General features: G+C 38.3%; 1 protein-coding gene across 6 annotated transcripts; it reads right to left on the reverse strand.

Annotated features, from left to right (window-relative positions):
- Window positions 1-1,307: 1,307 nt before the first annotated feature.
- LOC143877493 (Leucine-rich repeat (LRR) family protein) lies at window positions 1,308-14,153 on the reverse strand. 6 transcript variants are annotated; one of them, XR_013250651.1, is made up of 12 exons: window positions 13,941-14,123; window positions 13,722-13,793; window positions 13,031-13,123; window positions 12,400-12,481; window positions 12,183-12,239; window positions 6,903-6,967; window positions 6,685-6,780; window positions 5,465-5,551; window positions 5,236-5,316; window positions 4,219-4,957; window positions 1,883-1,942; window positions 1,308-1,693 (listed from the first exon to the last, which is right to left on the reverse strand). XR_013250651.1 is itself a non-coding variant. In XM_077379565.1 (10 exons), the coding sequence occupies exons 1-10, from the start codon at window positions 14,037-14,039 to the stop codon at window positions 4,298-4,300; spliced, it is 1,392 nt and encodes a 463-aa protein (XP_077235680.1). In that variant the 5' UTR covers window positions 14,040-14,122; the 3' UTR covers window positions 3,939-4,297. The 6 variants fall into 6 exon arrangements, 1 of the variants encoding a protein (XP_077235680.1); XR_013250650.1 differs by having other exon boundaries at window positions 1,817-1,942; XR_013250649.1 differs by having other exon boundaries at window positions 1,308-1,942.
- Between the last annotated feature and the right edge of the window lie 790 nt (window positions 14,154-14,943).

Consider the following 14,943-nt stretch of genomic DNA (forward strand, 5'->3'; position numbering starts at 1 on the left):
ATTTTAGAATCTTGGATTTCCTCAGAATTGTAGATGATTAGGGGTGTCAATTTTGGCTCGGGCTAGGAAGCTCGCTTGAGCTCGGCTCGAATCCTTACCGAGCCGAGACGAGCCCGAGTTAGGCCAGGCTCGGCTCGTTAAAGCTCGTCATGTCACATCATCATCTGCAAAAACGTGTAATCATTGCAAAAACATACGCCAAAAACGTGTGGAAAATCGAAATTAATATTTTCCCGTAGTTGTCATAACTTATAATCTTTTTTGGTATTTTTTTCTTAATTGTAATAACTTCCTACCTTTTATTCGTAATTTTTCATTTTAAACTTTATAAATCCAATAATCATTACTTTTTTTTTATTTGCTTTTGCTACCAACCTTTTCCAAGTGCTAAACTTTATAACGCAAGGTCGATAAACTCAAGCTCGATAAAGCTCGCGAGCCTGGCCGAGCCTGACCGAGCCGAGCCCGGTTCGAGCCCGAGCCAAGCCTTTGAGCTTAACGAGCCGAGCCGAGCCTGGCCAAGCTCGGCTCGGCTCGTTTACACCCGATGATAGACGAGAGAAGAAAGAGACCAGTTGTCCTGTCGTTTTCTGATTTCTCGCCCTTCTTTTCGACAGCAAGAGAACAGGAAATTGTCTCCTGTTTCCAGGTTTTAGAATTCTCAGGATGCGGAAGAGATTTCTAAAACTTATATTTCTTACTTAAAATCCAAGAAACGTTGTCAAGACAGCATACGGCAGCTTGATCATGAACCCTCTATTACACTGTTTTCAAGCTAAAACCTGGATTCTAAAATCCGCATATCCAGCTTGATCATGAACCCTCTATTACACTGTTTTCAAGCTAAAACCTGGATTCTAAAATCCGCATATCCAACCGGCCCCGTAACGTTTCGGGCATATTGGATTTTGGTTTCGGTCTGGACCGAAACATCGGATTTCGGTCGAAATTTTAAAACCATGGTACTCATTGAGGCATTTCGTTACATTTGCAATTAGGAATCAACCATGTGCAGAGAGATGTGGGCTGTATGATTATACGATCTGTACCGTCATGTAAAATGATGAAAGGGTAGGATGCGACAATAGGAACATGCCTTTCATGTAAATCCAACTTAAGCTCCACGTACGTATACGTGATTAATATGCGAGATGTGAAATATGTTATAGAATAAGTTAAAGAGGTGCTTTACGTATTAAAATACCGTTTTGCTCGAGCATTCTTCTAAAACCCAATGTCGCACATTATTATAGTATATGTAGTCCTGTACAATACATAACTATAAAATTAGGGTTGAGGTTCCAGAATATTTAATACCAATGAAATAGAATAAATAGAAAAATCATGGTTTTCATGTGTACAAGTCCTCACCTTTACACATTTAATTAGACTTCTCTATCTACCCCTATGAAAATTAATGCCATCATGTTGATGTAAGTGGGTCAAATTGACCTACAGCTAACGTAATCTATAAGGACCTTTAAATTTGTCGCAGTTATATGCCTGTCACCATGTGTGATGAATGATTCAATAGGGCGCGCCATATCATAGTGGGCCCCACCCTTGACTGGCCAGAATCGTTCACTGGGCCTTGCTTTGGATCTCTTACGGCCCAATTTCCCCTTTTCTCCAATTGAGCCAAATCGCGTAGTATCAGAATAGGATGCCAATTCCAGTGCCTGATTCTGGCAATCTAAACCACCATAGAAGTATATTAACGTTCAAAAGTATGAGTGATGGTTCATATTGATTTAAAAAGTTCACAAATCGGAGGGTTAGGATGGTCTGTCAAGAGAGAATTTTGGAACAAGACCACCTATGCCATGTCTGAGACTCTGAGTAGATGAATGGTTCGGATCATATTTCAAATGAAAATATGTACCTTCGATTCCTTGATATTTGCCAGAGGTTTTGAACAAAACTGAACCACTTTTGAATTGGTCTGCATTCAACATAAAATTGCATTACTAAAATTATTAGATCTAAATACCATTCAAAAAAAAATAAAAAATTGTTACATCTAAAATATACCACTATAATTGCATGAGATATAATGGAGAGAGATCTTCAGTTAATTGCTATTGTGTCCGATAAATAACTGTTATAGTTCCTAAGTGGGGCCTGCCTACGTATGGGACTAGGTCGGACCCAAATGGGCGTGAGACAATTTTAAAGGGCTTAATCTTTACTCATTCCATCAGTCGTCGGGGTTGTGTTCTTCCACATCCCATCCAACATTGAAGAATAGCCACGGGTTCAACAAGAAAATGTCCTTTGTCCTTGACGTTTGATGATGATATCTGCGGTGTAACACGAGGTTACCCAGAAATGCACGAAAGGTGGGAAGCGCGCTTCCGGGAAATCGATTCTTGAAAGCAGGAAATTGCTATGCTTCCCAAAATCTGGGAAACAGGTTTCCAATTCGTGAGAAGCGTGTTCCCCAATTTTTTATTTTTTGAAATTTTTTGAAATTTTCTTTTCTTTTTTTTTTAGCTCATTTTACCCCATCACTTTTATTTTAAGTTTTTTTTTTATTAAATCGTAAACATGTACTTCCTTTTAAATCATAAATTTTCAATTTACCATATTCTGTTCATTTTATCCTTATAAATATTGTTTCAGTTTTTTTTCTATTGGTTGGAATTTTGTTCCGTTTGGCTATCATATTTGATTTGCATATGTTGTTTGGAAACTTGAATTCACTTGCTTTAAAATTTTATAAAAATTATTAAATAAATTATTAAATTTTATTTCTAATTGTTAATAATTTTTTACAGCACGATCTTCTTGTCCGCTCCCCGACGCATCTCTTTTACACTTCCCAATCGCTCGCTTCCTTTTACACTGGGATCGCTTCCTTTTACACTTCCCAGTCGCCTTCCCCTCGACACTTCCTGCTTCATCCCGTCCCGAGAGCCATTGCGTCCCACTTCACTGCCCGCACTAGCAACTACGTTATAATCTATTGTCCCGACTTCCATTTCAAACATAAATGGAAGACAAGAGGAGTTGAAGGTTGTAAGTCATACTACCAATATGCTGCAACACTCTATAGGAACCATAGACTGCATATTTAGGATCCATGGCAAAAATCATATTCTTGATTTTTCTAAGATCTTCTACTTGCTTTGTACAACTCTCCCAACTCTTAGCTAATTTCACCTTCATTTTCTTAGACTCATATCCTCTAGTTCTCTTAGCCAAGTTCCTCAATAGCAGGCTACCAAAAACCTCGCTCTAATACCAAATGATACGTATCTAAGAAAATGGCAATGGTCGAGAAGAAATTAAGTTTTCCTCATCCGAGAGGGAAACCCTCTCAAAGTTTCTGGTTTTGAAGATAATATTTCATTTTTTTAAGATAGTATTTCCTTAACTTCTTCCAAAGAAAACAGTCCCCCCTCCTACCATACGACCAGATAATATATCCTTAACTTCTTCGAAAGAAAACAGTCCCCTCCTACGACCTTCCACCTGATGAGCTTGATTCCTACAACTAAGCACTAGACTCCTACAATCAAGCATGACAAATTCCACTAGATTAACTCCCACTCAACTAAAGTTCATCCGACAACAAAAAATAAACTAAATAACCAATGACAGAAAATAAATGGCAAAAAGTAAATAACACTAAATAATATTGCTAATAAATAAGAGTGCATATAAAATAGCTGATAACATACTGCTTGATATTTAAAGGAAGAGAAGACTGGTTTGGGAGGCGAAGGGAAGACATTGTGGGGCGGGGTTTAGTGGTGGGTTGGTGGCGGCCAGTGACGAAGAAGATAAGCAGAGGGAATTGGTGAATGAAATTAGGACATTTTTGTCAATTAAAGCACCCAAAAAAAAAAAAAAAGGTGCATGAGTGGTTGTCAATATCCCAAAGTAAAATGGCGAAAGCTTGACCCACGTGACGGGATCACGGTTGACAATAGCTGTAAAAACTAGGAAATAGGTGGAAAAATTATTTCACTTCTAATATTCAGGATACAGACAAAACATAGGTATCCATTATCATGAGATACAAGATCAGTCATGTATTAATACAAAGTCAACTTTAACTTGGTAAGAGTACTGAAAAATGCATTGATCATAGAATCTATGTAATTCTATTGCTCAATTCAAACAGCAAAAATACAACACTAATAAAAAAAGTACGATAATTAATCCAATATGAGACCACTATTGATAAGGTATCATGTATGCCAGGTGCATTACCTTCAGCTTATATAGGTATCCAAGTAAGATGGCATGCTGTCCAAACACCCATTATCATGACTGTAAACTCCTCTGGATGTTATGCATCCCATGTCGAGGGCCCACCCATTCCAACTTCTGATGTCTGTAACAAGAACTGGGGTGCTGAACGACCTGTGCCTGTGCTTTTTGTTGTTTTCTTTTTCTTGGAATGGACTGCAACCAACCCACTAAGTGATTTTACATCTTGAATACTTTCATGGTCTCTCTTCTTCCTTTCACTATCTTGAAGATTTCTGGAACTATCGGAGAAAATAAGCTCCACAAATGGAGTGTCTCCATCATCAATCCCCTCCAATTTGCTTTCTCCTACATTCTTTGCCTTTGACCTTTTAACTTTCTTTTCCCCTCCAAGATCAACATCATGGTCATCTTTACTGTGGCTTGAGACATTTTTCTTAGAGATAATCTCATTTTTATCCGGCGTTTTTCTCTTAACATTCCTTTCCACGTCAAGTTTACTGGCATTATAAGGAACCCAGTCCTCGTTGTGACTTGACCCATCTTTCTTAGGAACTTTCTCATTTGCACGAGACTCTTCTCTTTTTGCTTCCTTTACTGCTTCAAGATCAGTAGCAATATTTGGAGAATAATAATCCTTGCTAGGGCTTGAGATATCTTTCTTGGAGGTCTCATTCATGCCGCCTCTTTCTGTAGGCTTATTGTTGAATATTTGCAAGTTTGGCATTAATTTTTTTATCTGCAATAGGTTTGTTTGAAAGAACAACTATGTAAGAGCCATACTTAAACAGTGTGTGTGTGGAGAGAGAGAGAGAGAGAGAGAGAGAGAGAGAGATTATGCTGTAAGCCCTTTGTACGGTGGAGATACCACCCTTGATATTTGATCCAACACCAGCTTCTCAAAAAGTGAGCTGCTGTTGGATCAAATATCAACGGTGGTACCCCTACCGTATTGTTGTATGGCCTTACACCATATGAAAACTATATATATACAAGACAAAAAATGATAGTGATCACCTTATTAGCTAATTTATCCTTTCCAGCAACAGGGTTCCCTTGTAAATTCAAGTTTTTCAGGTTGTGTAAAGAGGAAAGGACCTATCATTGCCACATTACCATCAGCAGTATGATTAAGATGTCTTAGAACTCTTCACGGTTCAAAACTTCAACAGTGAGTAATATTCCACAAATCTAATAGCAACAGAACAAGTAGAGATGTAAGATGTTGGACTGCCAAATGGCTCACCTTTAAGTCAGACCAGTTTTTTATCAAGTTGTTTCCCAAGTCCAGATTCTGGATCTTGACATTATGAGCGAACTCAGCCGGGAAGGTCTGCACGATGTAGAGAGAGAAACACTTCATTGAAGAATCAAAAAATGCAAAATTAACCAGCATAAGGGAAATGAGAGAAACAACAGAAAGAAAAACTAGGCATCACCTTCGTAAAATAGAGTAAAATAGCAAATAAAACATTATTACAAATGTGAATTTCCTTCCACAAGAGGATATCCTAGGACTTAAATATAGGTTGTATCCATTTAAATTAATGGAAAGTACATGTGGCAGGATTTGAGTTGCATGGATTCTTTGCTCCCCTAAGCCGAATCCGTGCCAACACATTGGTCTCTTTTAAAAAGTAAATCCAGTATATTTTTCCTTTAAACCTATGATTTAGTGGACACTCTGAATTTATTGCCGACACACGTGTCCTTCTGTGTCTGACACGACACGCGTGTCCACCCATGTCGACACTCCTTTGGACACTTTTAATGTACTGCTATAAGTTTTAGACTTAATGTGGGTAAGGACACGTTTTTGTGATCTGTCAAGTATGACATTCTGTTTTATTATTGCATAGTGTGTTTAACTATTTTATTATAAACTCTTTTTCAGCTCTTCTAAAACTAATATTTGATGTTGGATCATATATACTTTCTATTTTAGCCGTGTCCCCATTTCTAAATTTTGGGGGTTTTCCATGTCAGTGTCCACAAATCATATAGCTTTAGACACGTTTTCTAATGTTTTTTTCTTAAAAGCACAACCCGTCCTCTCTTAATAAAAACCCTAACACATCGACCCTCCACCTTCGAATATCGACAATTCCCTCTTCTTCTTCAACTCTCTTAATAAAAACCTTAATACCTCGACCCACCACCCATATTTTTTTCATAAATATAGAGTTTTTGGGGTTTGTCGAATCCGACACCTCGAATCCTTGTCGGATCCTGACACAAGAATTCAAATCCATGCAACATAGAGAAGGAATGCACCAGGTATAAAATAAGTTGGTGGTCAAGGTCAGGCTTGTTAAATTAAACATTGTACATTGATAGGGACAATTTCCCATCAAATACATATCTGAAGACTATACTCATTGCATAATGAATATTTTTGAGGCTTGATGTAGCATGGATAATGATGCAAAGCGATGCAGGAAATTTGAGCTCGGGATTTCAACATACTGTGATCTCATTGTGAGAAAGTCGGACCTCCTTCAAATCCGTGCAGAAAATAAGCGAAGACCCAATCATTTGAACTTGACAATTGGCAAGAGACAGCTGAAATGGGTAAAATTCACATGAGCTTTAGTGTTTTTACAAGAAATGGCTCCAGTATGAGCCATTGGCAGTTATGACATATAGGAAAAGAATGAAGAAAAAGTTCATAACAAGTTCCTTACTTTTCTGATCGATTTCACCTTCACCAATGAGTCGCCAATATCACGAATTGGATTTCGAGAAAGAACTACGGTAAAAATTCACCCGATGACCCAGGCATAAAATATCAACAACACGGGTCACATTAATTATTCAATACAATAAATATTGAAAGCTCAGAATCTTCTTAAAGTAGAATGCTATAATAATTTTTTGGGAAAAATACAGATACACAGCTTTTGACATTTTCAATCTAACCCTGACTTTTAAAAGTCACCAACTACACCCCCCGAGGTTTCCCTCCTTTGAAACACCATCAATGCTAATGAAGACCCCATACCCCCCTCCAAACCCCATACCTGAATCCAAACACTACCAAAAACACAGTGGGCCCACATTGTTTGGATGATCCAAAGCGTTCATTTAATGGGACCTAGATTGGGTGTGCCCAAAATATCAGCTCCATAGGATTATCCTAACCCTTCGATCTGTGGACGAACCCCTCCTTTGAAACACCATCAATGCTAATGAAGACCCCATTTTCAATTTGTATAAGGTAGACCCACCCCCTCCTTTGAAACACCATCAATGCTAATGCTGAACCAAACAATACCAAAAACATAGTGGGCCCACATTGTTTGGATGATCCGAAGCATTCATTTGATGGACCCTGACATAGATTGGGTGTGCCCAAGATATCATCTCCATAGGGTCATCCTAACCCTTTGATCTGTGGACAAACCGTCAACTGAGGGGGTCTACCTTATACAAATTGAAACCTCGGGGGGTGTAGTTGGTGACTTCTAAAAGTCAGGGTTAGAGTTGAAAATGTCAGAAAACTGAGGGAGTGTAACTGTATTTTTCCCTCAATTTTTTGCTAAAACAATAGCAGTGACTTGTTTCACGCAGTACTGGAGAAGTAAACATATGGATTAAATAGAAAAATACCCTTCAATAAAAACTAAATAAAAATATAGATAAACCGCGTGGTCTTTTGCAATCAATTCCTATAAGTTCAGCTTAGATGATGGATACCTCCATATCTGATTCGTTTTCATGCAAGGAAACAGCAAATGGTTGTGAAAAGTATGCATAAACTGTTTACCAATCACATATATTTGAGCGGGCTTTGCCTAGAAGCTAAATATGTGGAGCAGCTTATTCCCATCATCAAACAAAATGCAAGGCCCTTCAAACATGAGAAAACAACAGATACCCAATAAAATCTTACCGCAAGCCTTAGACTCAGCAGGAAGAGAACTTTTCATAATTGGATTGCTGGCCATTTTTTTTTTAAACGATGATCAAAATCTACTGAAAAGAGCAGATAAAAAAAGATAAAAAATAAATTAAAAAAAATCGGCCCAGTGCATGAGGCTCCCGCCATTGCAGGCTCTGGGGAGGGCTAGATGTACGTAGCCTTACCCCTGCTTTGCAGAGAGGCTGTTTCCGTGACTCGAACCCATGACCACCAGGTCACGATGGAGCAACCTTACCGTTGCGCCAAGGCTCGCCCTCTAGCAGAGAAAAGAGGGGAAAAAAAGATATGGAAACTTGCATGGGTCAGAGATTGCCCCGCAAGCAAAAGCTCCCTTCCCACTCCCCAATTGGCAAAGAAATAAGCCAAATCATCAGTGCTATGAAGGATGTGGATAACCAAAAGATTATATACAGTGCACAGGTCCTGGACTTCATTAATAACTTTGGAACCATTCGATTTCCCAATCAGGCAGGAAATGTTGTTGTTGGGGTCTCCTACTTCAATAGAGTCGAGGATATCGCAACCAAATAATTAAAGGCCAATGAGCAGCGCCATGTTTTCAGCTTCATTGGAGTCTTTCTGCCCGATTGGTCCTGAATAGAAGAGAATAATGTCCCTACAATGTACTCTAAACACCCCACTAATGCCAGAAGGGCCTGAATTTTGCCGATGGTAACACCGTCGAAATTCAGTTTGAGGGTGCTAGAATCAATTCTTTCCAATTTTTGTTCAAATCTTGAATGGTGTATCCCCTTATTTCCTTTCTTATGAAGGACCAAGCGCCTTTGATCACCCAAAAAACTCTATTTGGAGTAGAGCTAATATTATCGAAAATTTGCCAGGTTCTCCTTCCAAATCGCCCATATAGCAAAAAGAACTAGCGACCAAAGGATGCAACCCTTCTTTCCCAAGTGCCTAACCCACCATCACTATCCAATGGATGCCAAAGAGCTCAAGGATCTGATGCCAAATGACTCTTGCAAACATCCAATGACTGAAAATGTGGTTATTCGACTCTTCTTCCCTCATTTGGAAACCTTTTCTTTTCAAAAGATAGTGTTAAATTTTCGATGCACTACCGCCCAACAAAAACCTTGGATTTTAAGTGGCTTTGAGACTTCCAAATTCTCATCCACCTAAAAAATGATTGCTCCTCTTTCACCAAACAATAGAGAAAGAAGCAAACCATAAATTTTCTATTCGAATCAGGACTCCAAATTTGCAAATCTGAAATAGTGTTAATGATGTACACCATTTTCTAGAAGACCCTTCAAAGGAACAAAATGCTCGATCTCATCGCCTTAAAGACCACATCTAAAACGCCGCCACCAAACCGCCAACCCTCCTCTCTCCAACTGGATTGGATGGCTAACCTGCCAAACTATTCACATACCATGGCCATGTAAATGTGTAGAGTTTGGTTCAGATCCTAGTTAAAAAGTGCATCTGACAGTGATAGCAGAAGCAGGGGCAGGTGCAAGAGTAATAAGTAGAATTAGCCAACAAACGCTTAATTTGAGTTACTTCTCTTTTTCTTTTCTCTTTTTGTGGTTCGTTTTCTTTTTCTTTTTCGGGGTTGGGATGGTGTTAAACTCCTTTTACTAGGGTTCCGGTAGCCAATATCTGACAGGAAGTCTCATAACCTCTTAATATCTGGCTTCAACCCAAGGCAAAGACTCTCCCTCCTTATTTTCCAAGCAAATCTCATTGAGGGAAATACCTTCCATCAAAAGAAGGTACTGGAGGTGAAAGGAGAAAAATTGAACGAAATCTTATTTTATATTTGAATTGAGACTACTGAAAGCATCGAGAAAACGGCACCACCATTGTGAAAAGTGCCTCAAGATCCCAAAGGTCCAAATTAAATTTCAAGCAATAACAACTACAGGACACCAGAAACCAAATAGGTGCATTTTAGATGGTAATTCCTACGACATCCTTCCAATGAGAGGTCCATCGAGATCACTCAATCCAACCGATGCAAGGAAGAAGGGACTGTCTCACTGCCTAATTGATTTTTGGGCGCTGAACAATGCTTTGGTTAGTAATAAATAATTTATTAATTGATCAAGAGAAAAGAATTACAACACTACATCTCATAAAGTATCACAAATAAAAGATGCTTTCGCATCTTACTTACAAATTTCATCAATAAAATGTGGCAAATCTCTCAGTTGTACAACTTCTAGCTAGGCAGCATTTTTACAATCCAAAATTTATGTCGCCCTGCTAAAGTCAATAAGAACAATATGCATTGGGCTTCCTATGGATCTCCACTAAAAACATGAGAGAACTTCCCCATAGAATTAAAATAGGCCCCTCATGCAGCTGGTCGTGGCTTTATACATGCTAAAATAAATAATGAACCTCTTCGCATGGAAGAGGAGTTGACTGAGAACTCGTTCATCCATTGCAAGGTGTCAGCCACCATTGGCATCAGGTATTTGGATCGTCTGAGGTCAGTTGGGCACAACCAGTGACGGTTAGAGCCCTTATGGAGGGCTGGTGTATTGGCCACATGGGGGGCTTGGGTAATATTCCCTAAGCATTGTTTCCCTTTGCCATGATGTGAGTAATATGGATGGAATGGTTGGACATTTGAGGACAGGTTTTCTTCCTTCCCTTCGGTTGCTTGGAAGATCAATTTGTTGTGGTTAGTTGGGCAATGACTGTGAAGGAATATTAGGGCTACTCTCAATGGATACAATCCATATGAATTGGCATGTCATCTTGGCAGGTAGGGTGCGTAAGATGAAATCAAAGTCTAAATAGTTCCTCCTCCCTCCAAACTCCACTAAGCTAAATTTCTATGGTTGCTCTCTTGGCAAACACGGGGCAGCTAGTATTACACGAGCTTTTTAGGATGGTGACGACAATGTTATATGTTCATTCTCATGTCCAATTGGTCATGCCGATTTCTTAGAAGCCAACCAGATGGGAGATTGGAGGCAGAGTGGGATGCACTAATGAGGTAATTGATTTGTAGGGGGAGAGAGATTGTTGTTTCTCACATTTTGTGGAGTGCAAACGACCTTGCCATCAAGCTTGCGATATCAAGAGCGTCTAGCCAACATTTGTATACCGGGCATTTGTATCAAGGGGTTCGTATATGATGGATGCCCATATTTTTCCAAAGAAATACATGATCCGGAGAAAGTATAAATGGGGGTCTCTTGTTCAATGATCCAGACCATTTATTTCCTAGGCCCCTATGGATGGGGAAGGGACTACAATCCAACCCCATTCGATGATTCTAATCCTCCATTTTGTTGGGACTTTATTGATTAATAGACTGTTGTTTTTTAATTTTCTCACCGTCCTTTTAGTGGCCACAAAATGGGGTTGGATTTTGCACCATGCCCCATCCATAGCAAGGCCAAGGAAATAAATGGTCTGGATCATTGACAAGTGGTCTCCCAGTTGTCCTTTTGCCCGCTTATATGTGCATCCATCATAGAAGCATAAACATGCATATAATACATCTTATATTTTCTATATATACAAACACACATGCGGGCGCGGGCGTGCGTGCACACACACACACACAATGTTCATTAACTAAAAATGAACAAGTATTGGGGATGAAGATTGGAATTTGAGATACACAATGTACAGAAGCTACTTGATATGCTGACTACAAAACAACAGTCTAAACCCAAGACTATAAATTCACTGATAGTAGAAGAATAATTTGAAGTAACCACATTCTTGAGAGTTTATCATGTCACTATTTGATATGCTTACCAAATGTCATTCTAAACCTGAGGTCCACATTCTTGCAAGTAAGCTGAACAAAGAATGATTAATTGAATCATTGTTATTTTCTCATGTTTGTATTTGACAGCCTTAGTAGAATTTACTTCGTGCTTAGCATGAAAAGGTTCACAATATAATAGAGATCTAAAACGAATACCGAACAATATCAGTGTCACACTACTAAACTCATAATAGAGTACAAATTATGTCAGAAAACGGAAAAGGCATGTGACAGCAAGAAGATATCATTTTCATTACAGAACTTGAGAATTTAAGACAATCATACCAAGAGTATTCAAGTACATGAGTTGATCAAGCCTACATATGGAAGCTATATCATTGTCTGCAAAATGAAAGAGGCAACATCAATATTGAGCAAAATCCCAAGTAGCTCAAAAAATGAAAAGGTCAAAGTTCCATTCCACAATCTACTGCTTAAGTGTCCTATTCGAAGAACAGTACCATTTACAAGAGAATATGCCACTTTACATCATGAAACTCACCATTCAAAATTAATGCTCGCAAGTTTATGAGAGACTTGACCTCGTCCATTGATCTAAGCTTATTCCGGCCAGCATTTAATACCTAGCAAAAAGAATACAAAACTGAGTAAATATTGGAAACTATGTATCTTCCAACAACTCAGCATACAAAGAAACACATTCACTACCAAAATGGAACTTTATTCTTTTAATGGTTAACAAAATGCAACCTTAGAGGTTGCTCTTATGACATCAAGAGCATATATTGGAAATGGAAAAGGTAAGAATACAAATGAGAGCCCACATTGTAATTTTTTACAATGGTGGATCTTCAAAAAAATGAGAGGCCACAAACAGCATTGATGAGGTTTATTGGCCGTTGAATGTTTGAGGGGATCATTCATGAAGAGCTCAGTGGACTAAACTTCAAAACCAGGTCCAATTCTGAATTCATGGCATAGATTATCAGATGCAAATCTCGTATGCAAGTAAAATTGAAACAATTGCTCTATTGGTCCAAAATATTTTCTTGGAGTATTCATCTCACATCAAGTGTGCATATTGAATATTATCAGCCACAAAGCAGACTAATATTGAATGCAAGATACTGAACAAACCCGCAGTTATTCAAAAGGGAAACTATAGTACTCACCGTAAGCTTGGAAAGGCATTCGATTCCTTTCAGACTTTGAAGCTTATTCTGTACAGCTGATAACCACTTTAAATTAATGCATGATTCTAACCCCTGCCAAAAGCATAATGTCAAAGTTAAACTACATAAAAGTTCAATAAAATTGCACAAAATATTCAAAACAATAAGTTTTTAATAAGTTTAGGCAACAAAATAGAGTTGCACCCAATAAAATTCCACAAAAGGGAGAAATTACATTACTAAACATCTCTACTTGAAATTCAAGAAAAGGAGAAATTACATTACAAGTAATTTTACAGAAAGAGAACCTCATCACCTAGAAAATCCTAAAAATAAAGCAAACAATCAATGAATAAACCCGGTTTTAATTTCGGCAAACGAAATTTAACAAGGAAGAAAATAGACAAAATTTACAAAAAAGAAAACAGCTCTCTTTAAGAGAAGACATAGAGTAAAGCAATTTAAGAAAAGGATACAGTAAATAATTAAATTACAAGCAATTTTACTGTAAAGAACTTCCTCACCTAGAAAATACTTTTTTAAGTAAAGCAATTGAGTAATGAATTAACCCCAAAATTAATTTCAACCAAAGAAATTACACAATGTAAAACTCGATATAAGAATTACTCAGAGAAGAAATCCAGCAGAAAGATTAAAATTCAAACATCAGAAAGATGGAACAAAACCCTACCTCGAGGGTTAAAAGCTTGTTAGAGCTAAGATCAAGCCTCTCTAAATTCGTGAATCCTGTCAAATACGAAACCTGCATAAGAGAAAAAAAAAAACAAAATCATGAAATGTTTATTGACGAGATAGATGGTCTAGATTGGCTCATCTAAGATGATACAGAGTTAGGGTTTTGGGAGAGTGCGACATGAATGAAAAAGGAATGAAAAATGAGAAGACCTACATCAGAGAGAGCCCTATGAGAGAGCTCAAGAGAAGAAATGGAGGCGATATCCTCGTTCTGGTTCTCCTGCGGTAGCTGCGCGGAGCTCAAACGAGTCATGGTTTTCCAAAACCCTAGGCTTAGCCAAACTCACCATGTATTTATTACCGTCGAGTGTCAAAAGCTATTACAATTCCCAAAAAGCTCTCAGCGGCTAATTAAAACAAATAAAGACAAGGTGAGTTCGTCCAACATTCAAAATATGGTAGCCATTTTCTTGCTTCGTACCCGAAACATGAATGTATAAGATGATCCCTCGAATTTTTACAACGGAAATGATATCAGCACAGCCATGTTTTTTTATAAGTGTACTCACCCATCTTGTATTCTATTATTTAAAGAGCTGTCAAGGGTTTTTACTGTTTCGAAAGAGCTCTTCCAAACCAATTAAAATGACGAGCTGGATGGTTGTGCTGATATCATTTCCCTTTTCAGATTGAAGAAAAGATTTAGGCTACTAATATTTGCACTACCATGTTTTTATATTGACACAAAATAACCTTGCCATTTCCTTTTAAATTGCCAGCTAAGAGCTTTTTGTGAGTTGTAATTGCCTAGACAGCTGGTTAAATAATAAAAGACAAGGTGAGCTTGTGAGACTATCAAAATGTAGTAGTGCAAATATCAGTTACCAAGATTTATGACCAGTCCCTCCCACACTTCCTTTTAGCCGTAGAGATGGGGTTAGGAAAATAAACACAACAAGGCATGTTTTACATTGGGAGATGACATTTTCACCACCTCCGCAGCACGCATCGCCCCATATAACGTGATTTGAGGTCTTAGAAAAAGCAAATTCCCTTTCCCCGAGAGGCTCCCCATCGATCAATTGGCCGAGTGCCTGATCAAGGAAAGACTGATGTTTTGACTGCCAAGGTGGTGAAAATATCATTCACAAGCCACCTCGTGAATGATGACAAAATCTGCTGAAAAGGGAGCCTCTGTGACTTGTCTTGCATGCGAC

Source organism: Tasmannia lanceolata, unplaced genomic scaffold (genome assembly GCF_043159265.1).
Source record: "Tasmannia lanceolata isolate RefF3 unplaced genomic scaffold, GAP_Taslan_0.1 ptg000005l, whole genome shotgun sequence".
Lineage (NCBI taxonomy): Eukaryota > Viridiplantae > Streptophyta > Magnoliopsida > Canellales > Winteraceae > Tasmannia > Tasmannia lanceolata.